The sequence below is a fragment of the Pogona vitticeps genome, chromosome 3 (assembly GCF_051106095.1).
Source record: "Pogona vitticeps strain Pit_001003342236 chromosome 3, PviZW2.1, whole genome shotgun sequence".
Classification (NCBI taxonomy): domain Eukaryota; kingdom Metazoa; phylum Chordata; class Lepidosauria; order Squamata; family Agamidae; genus Pogona; species Pogona vitticeps.
Genome location: NC_135785.1, coordinates 207,193,150 through 207,220,016, shown reverse-complemented (window position 1 = coordinate 207,220,016; position 26,867 = coordinate 207,193,150). Strand labels below are relative to the sequence as shown.

Below are 26,867 nucleotides of genomic sequence, written 5' to 3'. Positions count from 1 at the left end.
CAAGCTGGTTTGCAGTGTAATCTTCAGTGTGTCAAAGAAAATCAAAGTTACACAGATCTCTCTACTGCAACTCCCAATATATTTTGCAGAAAAAGACAACTCACAGCACCATCAACAACCTTATTGATTTTATGGCTAAGAATCCATTAATATGTCAGTAGGTAATTCATTACTGTCATCTAAGTCTTGAAGGGGTAAGGCTTTCTGGCTGATGTCTTCAACAGTATGCTTATTAACTGCTGCTACTGTTGTCAACGAGGATTAACTCACATTAGACCTGCTCATGAAGACTATTATCAGCATGGTGGCACAAAGTAAGGCACAAACAGCAATTTCTAGTCCACATTCAGTAGTAAGAGCCATTTTATATGGACTGGACAAGTAGCCAGCTAAATTTAAGCCAAGGAGGAAAATATTTTTGAACGTTTAATCAAGGCATCCCCCCCTTTTTTTCCTATATTTATTCAAACAAAAACAATTACAACAACAAAAATACAAAAATACAAAAAAATATTGCTGTTTGAGACTACGTTCTATCGTACACCCCAAACTGACAGTTGGGTGCACATTAACAATTTTTATTGCAAATTTCCTTTCCAAAATTGTATGGATTGTTGTTTAGAGCAGTGGTTCTTAACCTTTGTTACTTGGATGCTTTTGAACTGCAACTCTCAGAAACCCCAGTCAGGACAGCTAGTGGTGAAGGCTTCTGGGAGTTGCAGTCCAAAACTCCTGAGTAACCCAAGGTTAAGAACCAGTGGTTTAGAGGCTTTCTCATTTCCTTTCGCTAATACAAATTCAACAAATCTACCCCAAATAGCATAAAAATATTAGAACTTATTTCCCCTCTTTTCATCTTGAGTTCTGTAGTCAATTTATCATTTAATGCGATGTCCCATACTTCACTATACCAATCTTCTAATTTAATATCATTTTAGTCTTTCCAAAACCTAGCTATTAATATTCTAGCACTTGTCATAAAATTGTTGATCAATTCTTTCAAATAATAATCCAAATCTGCATTGTCAAAAATTGACAATAAAACAATTTTAGCATTAAATATATCACGTTTCCTTAAAAATTAGTTTCCAAAATTTCTTAACATTTTTGCAATCCCACCGCATATGATAATACGTACCAATTTCCTTATCACATTTTCAACAAGCTTTAGGGTATGCTGAATTTATTATATTCAATTTTACAGGAGTCAAATACCATCTTAAACAAATTAAAAAAAATTCCTTTATTCTTATCGACATTAATCTTAAAACTCTCATCCTCCTCATTTTTATCCAGTCCTCTGTTTTAATTTCTGTCTTTAAATCATTTTCCCAAATTAATTTCAAACCTTTTGTTCCCCATTCTTTTTCATCTTGTTCCAAAAATTCTTCTATCTCTTTCTAAAAAAATCTGTTTTCTAAATTTTTCAGGTCTTCTTAATTTGTTTTCACATTTCTCTCCTTAATTTTTTTTTAATTTACAGGATTCCCTTATTGTTATTCCTCTTGAAGCTGCTTTCATTGTGTCCCACAATGGGCCTATTTTAGCACCTCCTGTTTCATTTATTGTCCATAATTCTAACCATTCCTTCTTTATATTTTCTATTATCTCTGGGTGCTGTAAAATATTATTATCCATTCTCCACCTTTTAGAATATTTATAATCTTTTTAAATTTCAAACTCTATGAACATCAATGCATGATCTGTTATTTTAATAGAATTAATTTCTGCATTAATTATCTTAGAAATTAGATCTTCAGATCTAAATATATGGTCTATTCTAGAATAAGTGTTATGTACCACTGAAAAATAGGTATATCTTTTTTCGTCACCTTTCAATTCTCTCCAAATATCTCTCGGTTATTTTTTTAATCTTTTTGCTTAATATTGTATTTCTTTGATAAATATCATTCCAACCATAATATGTTTTATCTTTTATCTTATTCATAACCATATTAAAATCTCCTGCCATAATAACATAACCTTTCTTTACCTTTCCCAATTCTTTAAAAACCATATCATAAAATTCTCCGTTTATTATTAAGTGTATAGACATTAACCAAAGTGTATTCTTCCAACCACATTTTACCTTGTATTATTATATATCTACCATTACAATCTTTTGTTACCTTTTCCACTTTGAATTCACAATTTCTAAAAATTATAATTGCCACACCTCTAGATTTGGAAGTTCCAATTTTTTTTCATAAATGTCTATATTCATCTTTAATTCATTAACTCCATTTTCTGATTGACGTGTCTCTTGCAGAAAGACAATATCCAACCTATTTTTCTTCAAATATGCTTCTATTCTTCTTCTTTTCACTGTTGATCCTAGGCCTTTCATGTTCATAATTCCAAGTCTTATTCTTTTACCCATGTATATTCAAAATTTCTTCCATTTGGTCCCGTGTGTAACCTTCCCTCCCACCAAACTACCGAAAATAAACTAAAACATAAAAAAGACATAATAAAACCCAATAATTTGCCATTACCAATCTCGTGAACATATAATTTTACATCCTCTCCACCATGATCCCACGCCATAACCACTGGCGTGAGCAAAAGGTGTGTGTGTGGGGGGAGATGGCATCACCGCCCAGCGGAACTGCAACCAGAGCTTCACCTCCAATCTTTTTATTTAAGTTTTGCATTTCTAAGTAATAATAAAATAAAATAACAACCTCCTTCTCCACCCCACTTTCCCCTTAATTATAAATCACTGTTAAAAAAAGAAATTAAAAAATTCAGTTTTTAATCATGTTAATAATTTTAATTTTGTTACTGCTTTTACTATCTAAAATTTAGTATATTAAATATAATTTAATATGATTATATAAATTTGATTTGTATAGAGACAGAAAAGAAAAGTGAAGAATAAGAATAAATAGTCAATATAGATGATTAAGGAAAAGAAGGGGATAAGAAATATTATGTATGTAAGAAAAAATTTTTAATAAGGGGGAGAAAGATAAATCCATCTTCTTCTAGACATCAGGTTGTTTCTGGTTCAGCCTTCTATTTCTTTACTTGTAGTTGGGGTTAACTCCTGATTCCCTTCTGCCCAAATTTTCCAGGCTTTCAGAAGTTGTATACCTTCCTCACAGGAGTAAAATTTAAACAGAATCTTGTCTTTCCAAATTTAAAAAAAAAAAAAAAAAAAAAAAAAAAAAAAAAAGATAACCCCATTGATATCTAAAGTTATTTTCCTTCAGAACTGCTGAAGAAGAAGGCTTCATAGATCTTCTCCATTTCACTGATTCGTTACATAAATCCTGGAAAATCTGTATCTTATTGTCCCGATAGACGAGCTGGTTTTGTTTATGTTTAATTACTCTCATGAGTTGTTCTTTCTTTGTGTAATTCAAAAACTTCACCACCACTGGTCTTGTTTTAAGGCTTTTTGGGTTACCCATAAAATATACTCTTTCTATGTCTGTTTCAAGCAGATGTTGCGTGCCCATTATGGAATTAACCCAAGCTATAACCTCTTTTTAATCTTGTCTGTGTTGCAATTGGAAATTCATTATTTTGATGTTAGACCTTCTAAGATTATCCTCCATGTAAATCAGCTTTTTATTGGTGTCACTGATTTGTTCATCCAAGGAAGATATTTTTTGTTCATCTGATTATACTGGATCTTCAAGGTCACTAATTTTGCTTTTACCGTCTTTGAGCTCCTGTGAAACGCCTGAAATTTGATCCTGAAGTTTGTTAATACTTATTTCAATGGACTTTGCTTGCCTCTCTGTTTTGTCAAAGCCTTCAGCCATGCTAACAGAGATGTCTCTTACGAGCCTCGTAAGCAACTCCATTGCTGTTTGTTTATCTTCTTTATCTTCTTCATTTGGCACCCTTGTTAATCTATCCAGACTGCAGTCTGAAGGGGCTTTCGCAGAGTTATCTCTTCTCCTTGACATAGAGAGGTCTGATTAAGAATAATTATTGTTGTTACAGGCTTTTCATTAGGAGCCGGACAGTTAAAAAAATCCAGAGGCTTAGCAAGCGAAAAGTGAAGGTAATTTCCAATTTAAAAAAACACAGTCCGTAGAGAGTTTAATTAACTCTAGACATTCCTTATCTTTCCCTTCAAGGTTTTATACAAAAAGAACCAGTTATCTAGAAGAATAAATCCATTTTAAAAGCTTTTTACCGTCCGGATGGTACGGAGAATCAGCTCCTAGCTGGTCATTCCCCCGAGCGGAAGTGACGTTAATCAAGGCATGAAGCCCAGACAAATAAGTGTTACAAAACAACCCTGCCATGAGCGTGTAAACTGAAAGTGACAAGAGGTATCAAACTCCTAGTAGGTATCACTGTAGTGTAATCTATATGGAGGGCTGCCTAACAATCATTTATTACAAGAATAGTGAAGATCTTTTTCATTTTTTAAAAAATAGAGTTGCACATTAGTCAGCAGCTGTAAAAATATTACATTCCCACAATGTTAATCCAGGAACCAATTTATTTGATGGACAACTTACCTGAGATCTGATCTGAGCAGCTTTCTTGGGATCCACCATACGGACATGTTCAAAGTGCTTCAGTGTATGTTGCCTGTCCTTTTGTTCAGCACGGACATACTTCTTTAGCATGTTAAAGACTTGTCGAGGCTGTGAAGACAAAAAACGCCCATATATATCATTCACAGTGAAAGCAATCAGGCTACTTGCATTTCTGCTAGAAAGAATATGTGGCCCTTTGAAGTGCAGATATAAGCAAAACTCTTCAAATACTCCACATCTGCTAAACTACAGTGACATATTCGAAAGGGGTTCAGGCTACAAGAAGACAATAAAATGTGGCTGTTACAACAAAACAAAACAGTTCAGAATGCTTGAAATTTTTGTGAGTTCATCATGACACAGCATTTAACCACAGGGGTTAATCCGACAGTTATGAAATGCACTTACAACACTGTTGCACAATGTTATGGATATATGCAGCTGCCTATAGTAAACACTTTCTTCCTTCAGGAAGGTCCTTAAGCAGTAAAACCATTTGGAGGCTATTTTCCATTTTGATACATAACATCCAAATGTTACCAGTATTCAAAGAGAAGCTGTTTCAATACTATTTCCCAATAAATGACATTGTTTGCTGCTACTTAGCTTTTAAAAACATAGTAACAACTGATACATAGAAATATAAATAATCCTCAAAAATGACACAAAAAGAAGCATTCAGTTATCCAGTATCGACATTTCAGACAGAAAAGGCTATTCCCACCCTTACTCAACATTTCAGTTGTCTTTACATTACGAATGGATATTTGAATATGGCATCTATTATAGTAATAGAAATATAGTAAGACCCTCGTATTCACAGAGGATCGCTTCCAAGTCCCCCTGCAGATACTGAAAACCACAGCGAGCAGCAAACACATAGCAAATGCTGTAGGGACCCCCAACCCCCATATTCCTGCACAGCAACAACTATTTTATTATTGCATGTGCATAACATACATACATACATGCATGCATGCATGCATGCATACATACATACATCATCATCATCATCATCATCATCATCATCATCATCATCATCATCATCATCATTATTATTATTATTATTATTATTATTATTATTATTATTATTATTATTATTATTATTATTATTATTATTATTATTATTATTATTATTATTATTATTATTATTATTATTAAAGTTACCCGGCACACTCAATTAAAATTATAAAAACATTGACTGGTATTATATAACAGATGCAAGTTTTAACCAAAAACCTAGGTATCTGTTAAATATTGGCGCAGTATGTACGCTGTTCCTAATATTGCTGGGTTTTTTTTGTTTTTTTTTTTGTAGCTCAGATGGTGTCATTTCTGAGATCTGCAACTGCTTCTTCTTCAGAAAGCACCTCCCACCCTCTTAAAGCTCAGCTGCTCCAGCAAACCTCACTGCCACTGCTGGCTTAGCTATGCAGGCAGATCTTTCCAAATGGAGGCGGTGGCAGCAACCCTGCCTTCCCCCCCCCCCCGAGCCCAGAGAATGAAGAGGAAAAACTGACTGTTTTGCACGTGCCCGTGTGCTCCCATTCAAAATCTGTGGGGAGCAGGGCGCAGCTGTTCCGGATCAGATGGGGGGAGGTGGAAGATGGATTGAGAGGGATTTATTTTACTGGGGAGCAGACAATGGACACGATAGGAGTTGGTTGGGTCCTTCTCTTTCTCCTCCTCCCAGCTTACATTGGAGCTCCATGCCTCCTCTGCTTGAGAAGTGCAGACTCTGCCCTGCACCTGCCACCACTGGTGCCACTCCTTTTGACCCATTCTCTCTGGTTCAGGGCCATTTTGGCTTGTTGGCAGAAGGTGGGATTGGAGCGCCCACACCTTACCTTGCCTCATCTCGGCCAGCCGACGGCCTGACCCAGCACAGGAGAGCCTGAGTGAGGGGGAAGGCACATCCCCCGCTGGGCTTAGCAGAACGTTCTTCCTCTTACTTGGTCCAGGCATTTTGAAAACCTGGCCTGGATCTAAGGAATGGATCTGTAGTACCATAAGAGTTGACTGGTCATTTTCAATTAAGTGAAATCTTAGGTATTGATCCAGTGAACGGAGGTCCTACTATATCGATGTTGAAAGTAATTTTATTGACATGAGCATGGTTTTGAAATGCTATACTGAGAGCAGTTTCCTGGATATAAATTTTTCAAATGAGAGAAATTCTAAAACAAGCATTGTAGGAAAGAAACAAATGTAAAAGGGTTGTATGATTGAAAACATGATTCCTTTATCTGAAATGAATGAAAAGATCCAAGAAACACATGTTACACCAAACCTAAATTAAACACATGGAGTTAGAGAAGAGGATAATTGAGTGTGAAGGCCTTCTAGGATCGTTTTTACTAAAGATAACTACTAAAGACTTTTAAAAAAGTAACACACTATGACCTGAACCCAACTATCTAATATATTACTTAGAATATGATGAAGGCAAGATATTAGGATTATTCTTTGAACAAGATAACTAAACGCTAGAGATTCTAATCATGGCTCATTTTCCAATCCCATTTTTGCATAAACTGTCAGAATGATATCATAATTGAAACATAATGGATTAATACTGCCTTAACATTTATATCTTAAGACAAACTGTAATCTATGCAATCAACTCTGATAGCCTGTTTCAAAACTGAAATTGTCTAAATTTAATCTTCTCAATGCCATCATGACAACCAAACAATTTCTAAACCTATGTGACCAATGAAGAAGGACCACTACCTTTCCAATTGGAAAGTCCTATAAGAAAAAAAATGAAGCAGTGTCTGGTAAACTCTACTACAAGATAGGCAGCTTCTCCACCAACGCCCATTGAAAGACAATGGAACAGTATGGACGGGCTACAAGGTTGGGTACTTTCAGTGGATCCAGGCCATTTATTAAAGTATACTCCCTTATTGGAAGAAATGTGGCATCTACTACTACTACTACTACTACTACTACTACTACTACTACTACTACTATTAAGAAGAAGAAGAAGAAGCAGCAGCAGCAGCTAATACTGAATCATCTGCATAGCAGATGTAAATAATAACCTCTTCAGTGGCAGTTGAAATCAACAAGTACTCATCTGAAGATGTTCCTGGAGTTCAAACTAAAAAAGCAGTGTCAAGAGCATATATTTTTCTAAATACTGAAGGTTAGAGGACATATTTCTATGTCCTCTAATCTTCAACATTCTGCAGCTTTTCGTTGCCAGTGCACACTGTCAACTGTCTTACTATCTCTTCATAGTCTTGCCATGCTAGTGGATTTTGTCAATGCCCTAGCAGGAACACAAAACCAACAGCAATCCCATACAATATAATTAAAGGAGCGGTACAAAATATGACATGTTTTCCAATGATTTAAAAACCTCATAGAAGGTTCATAGAGAGGAATAATCTCATTTATCTACGGTTCCATCCTAAACCAGTTTACTCATGTAAGTCTCAGTAAGTTCAGTGAGAGGTTGCACACAGATTCACTCACTAACTTTCATAGAATAATGAGACAGGTCTATGCTCAGATCAGTCTTAGGTCTGCTTACCTTGGGTGGCTTAGCCTGCAAAGCTGTGATGTAATTTTCCAGTGCAATACGGCGACGATCATTGAGCATAGCTTCCACTCTTGCCATATGAGTTTCCACTAGCTGTTGTCTCTCATTTGCAGCTTCTTGTTCTAATGATTCCACCTTTTCTTGGAAATGCTGTGTAAAAGAGACACAGATATCACAGATATTTTACACAGCAACAGAGAATTACATAGCAGATACCGTGGAAATGAATAGAAAGCATTGATTTACATGGGATGTTCTGACAGCATTTTCTGTAATTTTATCATAAACTGTCAGTTCTTCCCATATGCCTTTTAAAAATCATGGCAGTAAGTAATATCCCTATTGACTGTTGAGAAATTATCTGTCAATCAAGCAATGTGATCTAATAATGGGGATTATACAGGTTACCCTCAGATCCTTGCCAGTACAAAAACTATGTCAATATATATAACTGAGAAAGGAAAGCCTCTTGGCAGAGCATAAGAAAAAAATTCATAAAGATGAGTATCTTTCCTTTTCTCTAAAATAATTTAAAGTCTGAAGTGACATTTAAAACTGAACAAAGCAAAGCAATAGAGAGTTGCAATAAAAAAGAGAATTTATCAGATGCTATTGGTCTGTACTCAACAGCACCTTATGGTTAAAACTCAAGGCCTGAATTCAATTGTTAGTCCCAAATAAAATTAATGGAATCAGTGGAATTTACACTGCTGTTAACTCACTATTCAGTAATTAGATCCACTCTAGTTTGTACAGTTAGATTTGGGTAGCACAGTATGCCTATGGGTGAATGAATACCTCTTCACAAAGATATTTCATATGTTACCTAGCGGGCAAAATGTGGTCATATTAGGAAGAAGCCCATCTCCTCCACCGAGCAAAAAACCCAAAACAGAAATAAACAAAGAAAAACATGTAAACCATGGCAGTCTTATCAGTGATGGAAAGGACTTCCTTCCCTTTGAGGAGAAGGAACAACATGAGTGGGCCCTCCTGCACAGAGGACCTACTCATGTTATTCCTCTCCAGCAAACTGAACAGGGGGCCAACTGAAAGCTCTGGCTCATGCACTGGTAGAGTTATAAAGAAAAGCTGGCTCCTTACTTCCCTACCTCATAAAGACTAACAGCAGTTCTAGTAGCTGATGAGCAAATTTAAGTCCATTTTACACATACAGGGTTGATATGATATTTTGTTTATGTAATGTTCCCCAGCTCAGAGAAAACAAAAAACCACTATACATTTGCAAACCTGGAGATAGAGAGCATTCTTTGTTTTTACCTGTATGACAGCCTTTTTATCAGCTTTTGGCAAATTCTTTGCTTGGTGTTCTGCTTCTTCCCATTCCCTCATGACCTACCCAGATGTAAGCAAAATATCAGATTTTTAAATTTTTATTATGTTTACATACTTCATAAGGTTGTTTGAGATGTCTGCTTGGTTTAAAAGACAATAATTAGTTGATGAATCTAACATAAATGGGAAGGACAGTTATTTAGATTTTAACTTCAATAACTATCAGACGTGCTTCCTGCATTTTTATGTTTGACTAATGATTGAAGTGCAATTCAGCAGTAAAGTCCTGCTGAATTCAATATACACTGATGATAATTGTATATTTATCTGCAGGTTCAGACTCCCCCCCCACTCCTCCCCCCTTTTCTTTTGGAAAAACACAAACAAACTGATGTCTTCAGTTCTCTTCAACAAGATCAACTGTAGAGTTTGCATCAATACTATAGTTTCTACCCAATACTATAGTTTCTACAGAGCACAGTACAGGCAAATGTTTTGCACCTTTTATTATTTTAACCAGATGTATGGTTCTTATTAAAAAGAGAGGTACAATGTTACAACCCCTACCTCATTTAGCTTCTCACCAGACATGGGGACAATTTTTTTAAAAAAATCACAATATTCACAAAACATTGCTGATTTGTTACATATTTGTCCCTTCATATTTGTGAATCCCAAAGACCATGACAAATACGAAGGGACAAATATTTGTCCATTTTTATTCGTCCCCCATACAAAGCCTATGGCTTTCCCACTCTGCCTATGGGCTCCTTTGATCAGCTGATTGGCAGGCCCACAGTCAGCTAGCTAGACCCACCCCACTTACCTCCACAGCCTGTCCCCCTTCACCTCCCTGCCTTAGCCACTGCTGCCATCTGCTGCTGCCTGGTGCCGCTGCCATCCATTGTCACTCACTGCCACCGATGTCCATCACTTCCTGTTGCTGTGGCCTCTTCAGCCATGGAACACTTTGTAAGGGACACTGGCTGCTCTTTGCAAAGTTGGCAGCTGCAGCTTCTCTTAGGATAGGGAAGCTGCAGCCGCCATGTTTGAAAAGTGGAGCCCTGATTCCCTTAGCCTACCTTAAGGGAATTCGGGTTGCCCTTTGCAAAAATGGCGGGTGTGGCTTCTCTTAGGCAGGGAAGCTGCAGCCACCATCTTTGCAAAGGCTAGGCCAGACTCCCTTAAGGCAGGCTATAGCAGTGGAGACCATTGTGGTGAACAGCAGTGGATGGTGGTTGTGGAGGCCGCCGTGGCCCAGGTTGCCGTGGATGGCGGCACTGGCACAGACTGCAGGCCCAGATAATGACAAGGTTGGGAGGTGACAGGAGTAGTGGGAAGGAGGCAGACTGTGGGGGTGGGGTGGGGTCAACCCAACACACTGATTCATGGTTCATGAGGAGGAAATTCATGGTTCATCAACTCTGATGGACCACGAACCAGAATGAACCACCATGTTGGTGGTTCGTCCCCATCTCTACTTCCCACCACTCCTCATGCTCAGAGTTTGCTGGGACAAAGTGATTGCCCAAAGGCAAAGAAGTGAACCAAATTAAAACTTAAAACAACCACTTAAAAACAATTCCTAACTTATTGTTCTGTCTCCCATAGAACACTGGGAATTGAATATTTCCAATATGTTAAATATGAAAATAATTCAGATGTTACTTGGGAAGTTCTACAATTAAGTGGTAGAAACTCAATTTCCGTTCAAGATATCAGTCAGTCAGAATACTTTTTCCACTCAGCACCCTCCATATGGTTTAGATCACTCCTCACATTATCCTTGATCATGGGCCATGCTATTTAAAGTTATAGTACAAAAGTCTAGAGGACCACAGATGAGGGAAGAGCTGAATTTACCTCCCTGCAACCTTCCAAATTTTGACAAAGCGTCCTAAAAGCTCCAATTTGCCCCTTGTAGAGCAGAAAATGGGAGAAGATAATTTACATTGTAAAATGTGTTAAAAATTAAGGAACAAGTTGCATGGGATGTGCTAAGCCCAGAAATGTGTAATGAGTACTAGAACTAAGATCAGAAATCTTTTCACAGAGAAATCTACTGCTTTTACCAATCTCCTCCCTGCTTCCCTTCTGGTCTGCCAAGCTACCTAGATTAGGCTGAAAAAGCTTTCTAGTGTTCCTATTATCAGAGAAGAAGGAGTCAGTAATCATAGCTCATCAGCTGCAAATTACCCAGTGACATAGCAGGAGATTCTGACATAAAGTGTATCAATGACTCCCACGGACCCATCCATATTGCAGAGGAAAACACAGAAAATATGCATGTCTTCATCCAGTTCACTCACAGATTAGAAGGTCACGGAACAACCTCCTTGATTCAAACAATCTATCTCACTCTGGCAGGGTGGATTTATTTGATTTAAATCATGATTTAAATTTAAAATTGCTTTTTAATTTTTTTTACAATTTAAAGCAATCAACAGGTTGTCCTGCAGATATTGTTGGGCTCCCACCAGCCCAAACAACAGTAAATGAAGATGGGAATAAGAGAAGATTAACATCTCAAGGTCCACAGGTCCCTCACCCCAGTTTAAATTCTATCATTCCTCAGTACCCACCTTGATTACCCTTCCAGCAGTTTTACTTTACAACCGTAGTTCTAGTGTTCTGAGTACCATTTCCCAACTTGTTTGTCTTTTTGACCAACATGCAAATTTAAAATCACAAGCACTTAGCTAAAAACCCACAACAGAAACTCACTGCCAAGATGATACGGCTATATTTCCATATACTTCTAACATTTCTCCAAACCTTTCAGACTGAGACAGGTAGGACTGTATAAATGATATCTCAGATGGCTCTTTAGACAAGATGTAAATATGAAAGCCAAAAGTTCAGTTATGGTATAGGGATAATAACTTGCTGAACTTGACCAGCATGATTATCTTTAAAATAAGGCATTGCCCATGCTGTTATTTTAGAAGCCTATGTTTTGTCCTTTGTAAAAATAAAAATTAAAAAAAATCCATACCCATCAGTGAATAATCTCTCTCTCTCTCTCTTTCTCTCTCTCTCTCTCATTTATGCTTCAGTCTGGAAAGTCACAGTCTCAGAAAAATTATGGGCACTTATAAAAGAGCATTTACAGAGTAAAAAAAGACCTACCAAGAAATAAACTAACAAATAAATTAATTAATAAACAAACAAACAAATAAATATGAAAACTGTATTCTTCGAAGGAGAAATGCATGGGAACCATGAAGTTGTCTCATACACACTTATAAAGCTTTTCTCCTTCAATGAAAACACAAAGCTATCACAACCATATAGATTTATGGTACTTCAAAGGCTTAGTTCTTTCATTCTGGCAAAATTACAATTTCTAGGCTAAGATTTTTAAAACCTAGGCATCTCAAAGTCAAGCACTCCTCAAAATTCAGGACACATTGCATAAATTGCGCCCCCCTGGAGTGGACAGCACTGCAAAAGGATTGGGGGGGAGGGAGGAAAAACAAAATGTGTCATCCATTATTGAGACAAATTTTAATCACACTAATCTCATTTATACTTCACAGGCAGATAATTTTATCCTGTGTGATAAGTGAGTTGTAGAATTATTCAGATTTTACTACAGATAATTTCTTTGTAGAGAGAAAGCCGGATAGAAAATGTTAACACTGTGACAATTCTTACAGTATTGTTTCTATAAACAACCAAACAGAGAAATGCCTTACAAACTCTTATGCAGAACACCATAAAATTATGTCAGTGTTGTGAAAGTTAGCAGAGAAGCTGGCCACATATCAAATCCAAGACTGTGTTACACGTTCAGAAATTACTTTCTAAATAACCTAAAGTCTTCATATTCAGGATAACATAAAGCATGAAAGTGGCAGGCAACATACTAAACCACTGAGTACTGAATGCCTAATTTCACACAGATAAACCAGCACATTCAACAGGGAAGAACTTATGGGCCCGTCATTTTGAGAGATGACTTGGCATTCTCCATGTTGTATTTGTTGTTATGTGCCATCAAGTCAGAATTTACTTATAGCAACCCTTTCAATGTCACTGAAATACTTAAGGAGTGGTTTTACCAATTCCATACCCTCAATGAGTTTCCATGCCTAAGCGGAAATTTGAACCCAGGCCTCTTAAGTCTCAGTCCATCATTCTATCCACTTCACCACACTGGGTATCTCTGTGGTATATAACCTTGTCCAAAAGAATTACTGATTATATATGCTTGTTGCTATGTCATTAAAAAAGATACAATGTTTCCCACCAACAATACCTGCAGGTCACTTTAAAATAGGTGGGAGATACATGGATGTATGGATGCTGTTGGAATGTCAAGTCCCTAATCCCTTAGCACCAGCTAAGGCAGGTGGGAACCACTGTTCAACAACATTTGAAAGGGCACATGGTTCCTACCTCTGTTTTATGAATATGTCTCCAAGCATGTCATTTCCTCTTCTCTCCTCCGCATGGTCACAAGAGCAGAAGATGTTTTCCTTTTTAACTAACAGTGGTAATATACGGCCTCAAAATCCAAACACACTCTAGTGAAAGAAGACAGTGAGGGCTAAACAAGCCAGTTTTAAACAGTGGTTTCTGATCCTGGCTTGTTCCTCTAAACCAGTGGTTCTTAACCTTTGTTACTCAGATGTTTTTGAACTGCAACTCCCAGAAACCCCAGTCAGCATAGCTGGTGGTGAAGGCTTCTGGGAGTTGCAGTCCAAAACTCTTGAGTAACCCAAGGTTAAGAACCAGTGCTCTAAACTAAAGAGAAAAAAGTGCCTAATTAGTTATTTTTGGATCTGTTGACTAGGACAGATGGGAGTTGCACAGGTAATTAAAAAAAAAAAACATCAATAAGGCCACAGATTTCCGTGCTTCAAAGAAGTAACAGTACTTCTTAGATCAGGCAAAATGACAAAAAAACCTCTTATCTCCTCCTCCCAACTATAAGAAAAACGAGAAGTAAACAACCTCAAATCTCACACACACCTTGTTCCTATGGCACTAAATTACACTATAGTGTTATGTGTGAACACAATTATTGTCACCGGGGGTGGGGGTGAGAAAGAACTCTGTTGTTTAAATTAAGTAAGCTGGGGAATTCTTTTATTTTTTTGAAACCTGGAGGATGGAGAGAAAGTATAAAGTGCAAATTCAAATATCACTTTATAAGGTCAGCTCACCTGGGACATCCTCTCACGGTGCTTGGCTTCAAGCCTCTCTTTGGCTTTTTGGAAATGGGAATGCTCATTTTCATCACCAGGGGTCTCCAAGTACTTGTCAACAGCATCAGGAGTGCTGGCTGCTGTGGTGGGAACTAGCAATGGGGATTTATGAAAGAAAAACAGAGGCAAAGGTTTACTTAAAGATGAAACACAAAACCATATGTATGATTCCAATATCGTCTGTCTATTAAAAGCAACTGCCCACTAGAATAGCATACATACATATAAAAAGAGAGTCTGAGGAAGAAAAGACTCTTCCCTGTTTTTCAGAGAAGTCAGAAACAGGAAAATATTTTGCCCATGTAGCAGATTATGAAGACATGCAAAGACTGAAGTTATTCCAGTCTACCAAAACTACCGGTATAGACATGAAAATAGGCAAGGTTTTTAAAAACCACATGCTTTACTCTGAAAACAGGTCTGTGCACAACACATTCAGGTATTTTAAAAGCCATCTCCAAAGGCAAATTTATCTCCTCAGCAGGGCTACCCACAGTCTTGCGGAACCACATTATGATCCTTCTTTCTGTAGCTTTTTCTTATACACAGAAGTCCTGTTTTTGGCATTATAAATGCCAGGGCGATGAACATGCTTTGAGGGGAGTACCTAGCCCTGCCCCTCTGTGTTATAGTAGACTTTAAAACGTAACCAGGACACACTTGTATGGGGCCATCACCCAAGCTGAATCTCTCTCTCTCTCTCTCTCTCTCTCTCTCTCTCTCTCTCACACACACACACACACACACACTCTCTCACACACACACACACACACCATTTTGGGGGGACATGTATGCAAAACATCTTTTATTTTGAGTAGACCATTTGAACATAGCTTCAGATTCATTTTAGACTGCTTTTTTATAAAGAAAACAGTATGCTCCAATAACAAATGCCGAAGATACACACTTCCCTGTTTGTTTTCTAAAACACTGTACAAATGTATCAAACATACAGCATTTGAGAGTTCAGCCCTAAACATCTATCAGCACAGCAGCTCTTTCCTGCCACAACCATGGTATTGCCACAAAATCTAGAGTTGAGAATCAGATGTTGTATCCTGCATCTCTTTAAGAAAAGGATACGGAGTTTACTCTAAGACAAGCACGTAGTCTCATTTCAGAGTCTCCATTAGGGAACAGCACCTGTCCTAATTCAACTGACAGAATCACACAAACAAAAACCCGTAGCTCTGTCTAACAACACTGTATGCCTATATGTCACAATGAAAATGCTTCAAATGATCTGTGACACATCCAGTTTAAGACATGTACTGTTCATTTCTCAACAAGGCAACATAAGCTATGTTTTCTGAAGGTTTTATAAGGCCATTTTCTAAGAGGTTCTTAACTCAGGGGGTGACAGCTCCCTTTCTCTTCCTCAAGGAAACCTTTTCTCTCTCTTTTTTCTTTATTCTTTTTGGCAATGATCCTATACCGGGTTATTCTACCTATTCTGTATGAAGTAATAAATATAAGCCCTCACCATTATTAATCCCCTTTTCTCAATATATAGTAGGAGAGTACTAAAGTTTTCAATGGCAACTAGTTGGAGGAGAATCAAGGGCACCCAATGGTTAGTCCATGTGAAATCTATACAGTAGTTCATTACGCAGTCTTTGCCTTTCTATGTCCATCACGTTTTCTGGCTCATAAACTCATATTCTTGCCCCCCACAAAACCCAATGGGTATTCCATAGCTGAATCTAATGACAATGTGTGCAGTGAGTTAAGCTGTAGAGAGGACTAGATAGAGACACCTAAGTCACAAAACATTGCTGTACAGGCAGTAGAAGTAAAGACAGATATACTGTAGTTTGATATTTCACTGCAAGACAATTGTTGTTCATTTCCATCAACAAAGCATATTTGGCGTTAAGAGAAAAATGCAACCTTTATAAGGAGTAAATATGATCCAAAGATGTGATGTGACAGAAGCAGACCTGCTTGTTGAACCTCCAGCCTCCTCTTCTAAAAAAGGAGACAACAAGATTTTCGCACTCATAGCTTTGGTCTGTCTATGCATCCCCACTCTAGCTGACTTCACTTCTGATATGAGAGATTGGTTCAGGAAAAACTTGCTTAGAGTGAGGAGGCTATGAGAAAGTTTCATATTTGCTCATAAAGGTAAAGGTAAAAAGGTAAAGGTTCCCCTTGACAATTTTTGTCCAGTTGTGTTCGACTCTAGGGGGCGCTGCTCATCCCCGTTTCCAAGCCATAGAGCCAGCGTTTGTCCGAAGACAATCTTCCGTGGTCACGTGGCCAGTGCGACTTAGACACGGAACGCTGTTACCTTCCCACCAAGGTGGTCCCTATTTATCTACTTGCATTTGCATGCTTTCGAACTGCTAGGTTGGTGGGAGCTGGGACAAGCAACGGGCGCTCACTCCGTCGCGTGGATTCGATCTTACAACTGCTGGTCTTCTGACCCTGCAGCACAGGCTTCTGCGGTTTAGCCCGCAGCGCCACCACGTCCCTTTAAAGGTATGTGGTCTCAAAATCAGTTATCTAATCTTCATAGGTAATTGGGTGATAACAAATTAGCAATGTGTCATCGAAGAGATTCCAACTACCATAATGGCAATTCTTTTCAGATTTTCTAGGTGAAGAGCACTCAGAAGTCATTTACCATTCCCTTCTTCCAGGGTACCTTGGGACTGTGCAGCTTGTCCAAGGCCACACAGGCTGATTCTCCTTCCTAGGAGGCATTGTGGGCATAGATCTGTTATCACATTCTGTTTTTGATCTCAGTTAAATAAGCATTTGCTTTCAACAGCTTTACTCATGGCTATTTTAGTGCTCTAGAGCTAAATTAAAATGGAAGGAGAAGGGCCAGCAAGTAGAGGCAGCAACTGGTGTGAAATTACCTGTAATGGGCTCTGCTCTGACAGAAATTCAATAGGTCTCAGACTGTCACATGTACTACAATGGCATAATTTAATGTTACATGAAATGACTTCAGCTCATGCAGCAGAAACCTCCTTCTCCTCCTCTTCTGTCCCAAGATCTTCCTGTCTTCAAAAATCTGCTCCAGATAACCCTCTAGCCTAACCCCAAGCAGCTTTTGAGAGCATATGGGCTGCCTGTTGTTGTTGTTGTTGTTGTTGTTGTGGGAACCATCCCTTCCTGGCTTTGCTAGCAGCATTTGCCTTTGAACCTTAAGAGCTAGTACTCAGCAGCTTTTCTCCCTCCTACCTTAAAAAATGAAAAGGAAAAGAAAGGAAGGGGAAAAACAAAAGCAGGTGTTGAAGTAACCTAAGGCAACTCATTAATCAAATTGACTTAAGGGACTGGTCAATGTCTTTATGAAAGACATCATGTAGGAGGGTTTGCATCACTACAAATGCACAAAGCAATTTCTTTTAGTTTTGTATTCACAAAGACCTGAAGCAATTAACAGTAATATTCTACTTTAGTCCCCAGACATCTCACTGAGACTGAAATAATAGACTCGAATCAATACTTGATGTCAGCCATCAGGTATATGCTACACACCTCCCTCTTCTGTTTCAACAACTAACCAGCACTTTGAGCAAACATGTTCAAGATTCAGAATGAAGAAAGCTGGACTCTTCAAGTAGAAGACATGTTGTGCCTGCTGACAGTGAACTGCACTATAAATTTTGACAAAACCCAACCAACTGAACAAAAAGTAGTAAAAAAACAAGAATCTCCAGAGTATCTATTAAGACAATACAACTGTTTACATTTACATCCACAGAATTCGATTATACCACCTCAAGATGTAAAGGGACCTCAGTGTTTTTATTTTTAGTAGACCCCATGCTCTACTGAATTCGTAAATATTAAGTATAGAGCCCTTGTAGTGGATTGTATACTGTACCTGTCATCCATGGGCCAAATCAGCAAAGCAGAGAGAGGCTCCTCACACATTGTTTAATCACCAGATTATATTAACTACAATCTTCACTGGCAGAGGCACTACTACACAGATGAAATCACTGTTCTTCAAGGCATATACATTTACATCCCACTGTGGCCCCTGCAACCCACTCCCAGAGTAGGAGTTACAGGGACAGCCTCTACAGCCATGAGCTCCATGAAGTCTGTTTAAAGTGGATTTTATTAATGTAAGAGGATAGGGTACAAAGACAGGTTGAAAGCTGATGCAGCCCATTCCAGCAGCCCACAAGAAGGCCAAGTTGGCTCCACTAGGTCCATGGCCAGTTCAGTCTTTGCCCGCGCCTGCATTCCATATGCTGGGAAAGAACTGTATGCAGTCCGTGGCTGGGGTCTAGTTCTCAACACTGACCCCAGCTAGCTAACTCTCTTCAGGGAGAGATTGTATTGGTGGGTACTTTTTTGCTGCTACTGCAAGTGCTCCTTTTGGTGTTTCCTCCTCCAGCACATTTCTTGGGTTGGTTGGGCCTGGCTACCCAGCCAGTCTCCAGGGCGTTGGTGATGGTGGCAGACTGAAGATTGGTGTGCCTCCCATACATCCTTACCTTTTAGTAACTTCAGCCTATCCTTGCCTCAGTCCAGGGATTTTCCATAGTCAGCATATAATCTTCTCCCAGGGTGGGAAATATAGGGTTCAGCTATGCCACTGCCTCCCCCACTTCTCTGCCTCCAACTTTGCTGAGGGTGACAATCCTCCCCTCTTTCTCCTCCTCTTCCTTTAAACCAGGTTCCTACCAACTGGATCTGTCCTTTGCTCCCTCGCCCAGGTGTGGTGGCTGTGCTTCAGGCTCTTTCCTTCGCCTGGATCTCCATCTCCCTCTCTGTGGGAGAGCATCTCCCTTGCATCCTCACTGACATCCAGCCACTGTGGTCTGCAAGAGCAGATGGCCTGCTAAAGACAACTGGAGTGCCCCCCCTTACACTCAACCTAACAGCTACCGGTGTATGGATAGGACCTTCCTGAATGTCCTGGAATATGTCCTGGATATTAGTTATCCAGAGTCCCCTGACTTTTCAATCATCAGTGAAAATCTGCATTAGTATACAATTACATGTAAGTTAACATTATGCGAACGGTTGCACCCCAGTGAAAACTCTTCAGGCAGAAGGGGCCGTCAAGAGATGAATTTGTCAACCACAGTGATTCATAGTGAGATAAAAGGTAAAATGAAAAAAAAGAATCTCTTCCCTGCATTGCACCACTGAGAACTGAGGCTAGATGAGCAAAATCCTGCTCACATAATTCTGATCTTCAGCATTCTGTGCTACAGAGCATAGCTGAGTGGCTGAAGGGTAGAAGTGGAGGAAGCAACAGGTATCATGGAGCACTGCAGTCTCACACAGCTGTATCACCCCAGTTGTAACTCTACTCTCCTGTGATTCCTCATGCTCTGCTGACTCCTATAACAAGACTGACTGCTTTAACATTTCAGATTTCTTTCTAAATATTACCTTGGCATTTTACTTAACTTACATGCTAGCACTGAGCACTGAAGTGTTAAATAAGAACTAATTTGGGATATGTGCTAAGGATAAGATATAGGAGATCCAACATAGACTCATCACCTTTTATGTGAAATAGATTGCACATTTTTAAGTATAATGCAAAAAAAAGTCTTCAAATATTCTGCAAATATATTTGGGTTTACTCTCTAATTCAGGACTGGTCCACAAAACTATGGCCAACTGCAATCAGCAATATTTTTCTTTTGTTCTTTCCTTGAGTGACAGTTTTTTTAAAAAATAAATATTACTCTCTTTTTTGGTATTGCAGTGCTCTATGGTGCAGAATGATATTCTGGCACCCTTCTGCACTACAGAGCTGCTGTTGCTAGATTTCTGTAGCATTACTTGTGGGGGGGGGGCTGGTGTGGCCCCTGGAGGATTGCAGGGGAGGACAATGTGTTCTTCCAAGCCACAAAATCGTTCATCCCTGCCCTGGTTATAAGAAAGCATATTATATTCCACGTATTAATTGCATCCTCACTATCACATTTCCAGAATCCTAGGTATTTCATATATAAAAGTTAAACTGAAAAGCTGAATTACATTTAACACTGAGTTTCTTGCCTATCTGCTTCAAACTAAGTAAATTTCTACTGAAATCTCTGATCAGTCTGAATATCAGACTTACTCTTTTAATATTAACATGCTCATTTTAAGGCCATGAAACAGTATTTGAAAGCAAGTATATCTGGCATCACCCAACACTCAAAGTACCCGACCAGCTTTAAACGCCTACGTGTTGTCACCAATACTGAGGGATCGATAAAACTCATACATTAAGTGCAGTTCCAAACAGACATAGATTTGAAATATTATAGCATAAGGATTTATGTGTACAACCTACAGTTCTGCCACTGCTGTCTAAGTTGGCACTACTCCACTGCAGAAGTGCACAGCCTAGACTTAAAAGGCTGCAGGATGACAACTGACCTTCAAGATTCAAAGAAAGATAATTTATCCACAGTGATACGGTATTTTAACTATTAGAGCTAAATTGTCTACTTTAATCAGATAAATGATACTAAGGTGCTTTATGATCACAACTATCAAAGCAAATGCCACCAAATATAGTTATCATAATTTTTTTAACAATTTTCTATCTCTTTCTTAGAGACTAGTGTGTGTGTGTGTGTGTGTGTGTGTGTGTGTGTGTGTGTATTTTTTTTAAAACCCAAGCTCTTTAATTTGAAGCTAGACTTTCAAAATGCAAGCTACTATCCATTAGGTTGGAGTCCTCTGAAAAAGCATGTGCATCATCTAAAACTGTTGTGGCCTTTCACTGTTTATGCTGCAGTCTCATAAAATAAAATGTATTTATAGGTTTCTCTTGGCCTCTTCAGCCCCTTCAAACGAAAGAGCAGTAAATGTTACCTCTTCAGACTACTTCTCAGAATATACCAGTCAGCACAGCTCTAATACAAAACAGTATGTTTCCCAATCTCTGAAAAGCAGTATCACACTACTGCTGGTGGCAATTACTGTTTAAAACATGGCCTTCAACCGTTTTTTAAAGAATATTAAAATTGATCAACTCCAAATAAGACAGGAGGCCATGGTAGTCCACAATCAGCAGGAAAACCCACAACAACCATCAGATCCCGGCCGTGAAAGCCTTCTAGAATACATTAAAACAATTAATGTTAGCCATTTTTAAGGTATGGCTAATCTATGCAACTCACTAAAAGGACTAAAGCTTGGCAAAATCCCAAAAGCAGTGTTTCTTTTTACTGGCAGCTTGAGGGAAACATCCAATGTCTACTGATAAGGAACATTTCCTTTTAAATCATTTCTTGATTTCTACGGAAACAGATGCTGCCAATACAGAGCTGGGTGTGGGGAGAGGAAACTGAAGTGTAAAATCTACAGGCACCAGGAACCTATTCTTAATTGTGGATTTTGCAGAGACCCCTTTTCAGGGACTTGGTATGCCATATGTGAATTCCCAACAGATGTGCCTATTCCTCATTCCTCTCAATAACATACAAGACTTATGACATACTAGTCACTCATGGTGACTTGTAGTTCTTATGGTGTCTTCTTCAGACATTTCGTCTCACATGCTCTTTCCTTTGCCCTTCATCAGGGCTGTGAGGAGATTAAAAAGTTTCTCTTCCATTTTCAGGTGACTGCAGGTTACTATATCATCAGATCCATAAACTGTGGCTGATGTTAGCTATGATTCCTTTAAAAACAAACCACCTTTGGAGCCCATGCCTTGAAATAAGCTTGTTTTCAGCAAACTATTGTTAAGATTAACCACAGATAGCCAAATTCAGATAACACCTGAAGTTGTAGTAAACATCCAAAGTCTCGATGATGTCAATCTGTGGCTTGCTGTGGCTGATTCCCTTCTCACCTTTGTTTCAAACTCTGCTTTTTAATAAGTGGTTTCCCAAGTTACCTTCAGTCAAGCAATAAGTTTCTCTAGTCATTTTATTTGTGATCTAGTTGCCTCAGGCAAGAGTAAGCAACACTTTTGTTTATAATTGTAATTCTAGAGTAACTTCATGCTCAACTTTAGAAATTCAAAATAACAAAAACCTAGCAGTCTTAGACCAAACTCAAAGAACAGAGAGACCTTAATCTGACTTGCCTTGCTTATTTGAGGGAGAAACAACAACTAAAACAGCAACTGTAGCACAAAGCATTGTAGAAACAAAGGGCTATATCCAAATTAGTCAAATGTAGAATAGTTCACATTGAGTGAGAATGTTTTTATCACATCTAAATTAAGACCCACTAACTACAATGGCTTGATCCTAGATAAGGTTATTAATGCTGTATTTAATTCAATAAAAATGTATGGAGTGGAATGCAACACACTTTAGAACAAAGAAGCTAAGGGGGCTTCAGATATATTTTTTCAAATAGCAGACAGCTAGACCACTTGGGAAACTAAGACATGTTTCAAAATTGTTAACAAACACTGGAATCAGGTTTTGTTTTGTTTTCCCCCAAAATATGCAAAGGACACGGACAAGTCTCATGTGTGAGTCTTAAGTACTCACTGGAACTCAGCCATCATCTATAAGGTAGCCTGATACCTTTAATAAACCACAAATCAACAACACAAAAAAGCAAGAGTATATTATTCCTGAAAGTAATAATATTTGAAGAGTGCATTGTAGGCACTTGTGTAAACAGTGATTAATTCTGCTGTGTTTTGATATATGTAAAATAAAAGTCAGCCTGTGGTACATATTTTTTAAATAATCCCACTTCCTCCTTTCCCAGTTTGTATACTATGGGAGTTTATTTGAATAGTATCTGGATTCTCTTCCATTTCATGCCCAATTGACTGTATTTCTGAAAATGATGTGAGAAATACCAAGGCCTATAGTGCTGAATGCAGGGGACTGGCAGGATCACATGGGAAGAGGTAGTCCTTCAAGTGTAATTTTCCTGAAATATCTTCACGATATATAATATAATGTACTCTTGATTAAAGTTTAATACCTCAGCTGGCTATAGCTGGAACACTTTATACTTAAGACTTGGGGAACTTGCCAAGCTTCTCAGTCAGATTTTATAAGCCTAAAGCTATTGGATCCCTCTGTTCCTTTCATTCTCTGCTGTTGAAATTCTTCTATATTCTTTCCCATAGCTTGATAAGACTCCCTGACTCCATGATCTAGCACCAAGTGCTGCTTCTCATATATGCACACTCAGGGAAATGCGCCCTTTAATAGCTGAGGGTCAAAACAGAGAGGGGAGGAGCACAAAGCACTCAGCCTATTTGTAAGCAAGGGCAAGAACAGAGAGAAGGTGAGGGTGAATTACCTCAGCAAGGAGCTATCAGAAGCACATTCTGTTCATCCATTTAAAAATTCATAACTCACACTGTTTGCAGTGTTTACCCTCAAGGGTCAGCCTAGTCACAAATGGCACTTCAGCCAACCAGACAAACAGAATCAATCCAATTCAACCAACTAGGGAAAAAAAAGGTTGAAAATCCATACTCTCCTGAAAAGCAGATTAATCAGGGAAGCCGATTCACTCTGCTGTTGAGGGAGGGACCCCCCCCAAAAAAATACAAAGAGAAAGAGAAAAAGGAAAAGGAGATCCAGAACGAAAAAATTAAAAGGATGTGCTTTGTGGTAACAATGAAACAACTGAAGCCTGCATCATCAAACAGCAAGAAATTAAGAAGGGAGCTTATTCTGTCCTTGTGCAACGCTGTCAATTTAGTTTGAAACACAACTGGCAACTATTATTTCTTACAGTTACACCACCTACAAAGCACTGATGAGCCCATATTCTCCTCTTCCTCCTAATTCCCCAAGTGACTGTGGTGAGGCAAAGGAGAGAACAGGACTTTTCTTTCATAACATGAAGGAAGGTAGGTCTTCCGCTATATTCTGATTCCCCACCTGTGAGACCACAGATGCACTATGTTAGCTACCTAGGTGCACGAACTAACAAAGTGACTGTAGATCATTTCCTTCAACAAGAGTAAGCTGGTCTCAGTGGAAGACATACTGCAGTTCTAAACATGTGTATCCAGAAATATATATCCCTGAATGTAATAAGTCTCCCTAGTGAGACTTATAGATTGACACTGCAGATTAAGTGCACACTATAAAACCATCACAAATTACCCAACTGTGGATCTTACTTATCTTCACCTCTGACTTCAATACAGTAATCAGTTGGGTGGTTCATACAAGTATTTTCAGCACCTGATGACTGCAACATCTAGTGACAACTTGCATGCAGAAAAAAGGCACCAAAGTAGAATTTCCATATTGTATGAAATGTTATTCAAAGAAACTTATTCACACATTGGCCAAATTCATGGATAACCATAATATATTGCACTGAAAATGAGCTTTGGGCCCATGTGTCTCCCACTCTCCTCCTCTGCTCTAGTGTGGCCAGAAGGAATTCAGAAGTTTTCACTTTCTAATGATAATTACCATCACCAAACTATGGTTTGTCTTTAACAAGCTAATTTTGAATAATGGGTTATGCAACTGGATTGTCTCAAACAAACTATAGATAAGATTATTGTTTTATTATTTATTTATTTGTTGTGTTTCTATTCCACTTTTCTTCCTACAAACCTAAGGTTGTATGCTTTTATTTTCTGTACTTTTATTTTCCGAATAACCCTTTGAAGGCCAGACTGAGAGACAGAACTGAGTAGTAGTGTATAAACTCTTCCCAGCCCCACTCCAACATTTTAAACACAAAGACATCTCTATCTCATTACAGCTGAAGTTATTAACCAGCTGGATGGCAGAGGGAGCACAGTTAATAAGAACTGTCAATAAAACCTGTGCCTCATACCTGTGCTGAAGGAGAACGGAGGTGCGAACCACGGACACACAAAATGTACTAAGAGCACTCTTGTTATAATCCACAATTTATAATGACATCTGATCACATTCTTGAAGCTCCTAGCCAGTAAATGTACAACAATGGTATACATGCCTGTGTCAACCAAACTCTTCTTCCACATATACTTTTGAGGGAAAACAATTGTTTCTGTTAGATCCCTTCCTCCCTTGATTCCTCCATCCATCCATCCATCCATCCATTTGAGCTGCTGAATAGCTGTCATTTAGGTTTCTGGCTGTGGACCCAGAAATTGGGAGTTCAGTTCCCAAATGCATCTCCTTGATGGGCTGGACTCAATGACCCACAGGTCCCTTCCAGCTGTGCAGTCTGAAGATTATTGGTACGTACGTACGTACGTACGTACGTACGTACGTACGTATGTGTGTGTGTGTGTGTGTATGTGCATCTATCTATCTATCTATCTATCTATCTATCTATCTATCTATCTATCTATCTATCTATCTATCTATCTATCTATCTATCTATCTATCTATCTATCTATCTATCTATCTATCTATCTATCTACCTACCTACCTATCTACCTACCTACCTACCTACCTACCTACCTACCTACCTACCTACCTACCTACCTACCTACCTACCTACCTACCAGTTGTTCTGGGTTTTTCGGGCTCTTTCTATCTGTCTGTCTGTCTGTCTTTTCATGCATGCCTATTGGGTTAATCAAAAGACAGAAAAAAAAATCTAAGGCAACGTCTTAGATTACTTCTATAGTAACTCCAATAATAGATACTCTAGGACTAAGTGCCTTGGCTCCCAATTTCCATTACCTTGTTGCAAGACAATTTGTGTCTGGAACATAGAGGAAAGAAGTCACCAATTGTCATGCTTGAATAGAAAGAATAAGAGAGACAGAGATGCGTACTAATGGCCGAACACACTCTACAAGATGTTTGCAATTAGAGAAACTGACAGAGATATGGTTAGTGGTAATACAGACCCATTCTCAGGGAGGTTAAAAAAAACAATCCACTACAGAACAGCAGAGGCAGAGTGGCATGAGAGAGCAGAGAGAAAGAGAGACTGCCACAGGCTGGAAAGGTCCACTTACTGACGCTGCCACAGACTGCCATGCAGTACTCCTCAGTGTCAAAGTTGTTTCGGTTTCCACCACATCCGCCGTAAAAGAATGGTGCACATTTTCGTTCAGTCACATCAAAGTACCAGCGGGAGATCATTGCTCGGCAAGGACCAGTCTCAGCTTGTTCAGAGCACACCTCTAATTATAGGAGATGTGGAGGAACTGTGTTTAGCGTGAAAGTGGAATTGTCGCCTCTATTGTACACGCTTCAATTTGTATTTGAAAGATACAGTCCTAGGACACACTTAGAGTCACTCTAAAGAGTGGTTTATTTAGGATGTCTCCATAAACTGGCTGTTACTTCAAAAGTGCTTCAGGAGTCTCACTTTTGAAACCAGTTTTAAAATGCCTTAAGTCCAACAGGCAAGAACCCAAACTGAAAACAATTGTCTTATCTGGAAATGATTGTGCATCAATACATCATCTCAATGAATAAA

The 26,867-nt window shown here is 38.6% G+C and overlaps 1 protein-coding gene across 7 annotated transcripts in view; it reads right to left on the bottom strand.

Annotated features, from left to right (window-relative positions):
• APP (amyloid beta precursor protein) overlaps positions 1 to 26,867 on the bottom strand; it is a 189,633-nt gene that overhangs the window by 29,279 nt on the left and 133,487 nt on the right. For 4 of the 7 annotated variants that reach the window (XM_078388948.1, XM_078388949.1, XM_072994060.2 and 1 more), the window contains exons 7-10: positions 14,523 to 14,656; positions 9,337 to 9,411; positions 8,047 to 8,205; positions 4,485 to 4,613 (exon numbers count right to left, since the gene is read on the bottom strand). In XM_078388948.1, coding sequence (XP_078245074.1) covers positions 4,485 to 4,613; positions 8,047 to 8,205; positions 9,337 to 9,411; positions 14,523 to 14,656 — 497 coding nt within the window. Of the gene's footprint in view, positions 1 to 4,484; positions 4,614 to 8,046; positions 8,206 to 9,336; positions 9,412 to 14,522; positions 14,657 to 26,400; positions 26,569 to 26,867 lie in introns of all 7 variants that reach the window. The other 3 variants (XM_078388947.1, XM_072994058.2, XM_072994056.2) reach the window with 1 other exon arrangement.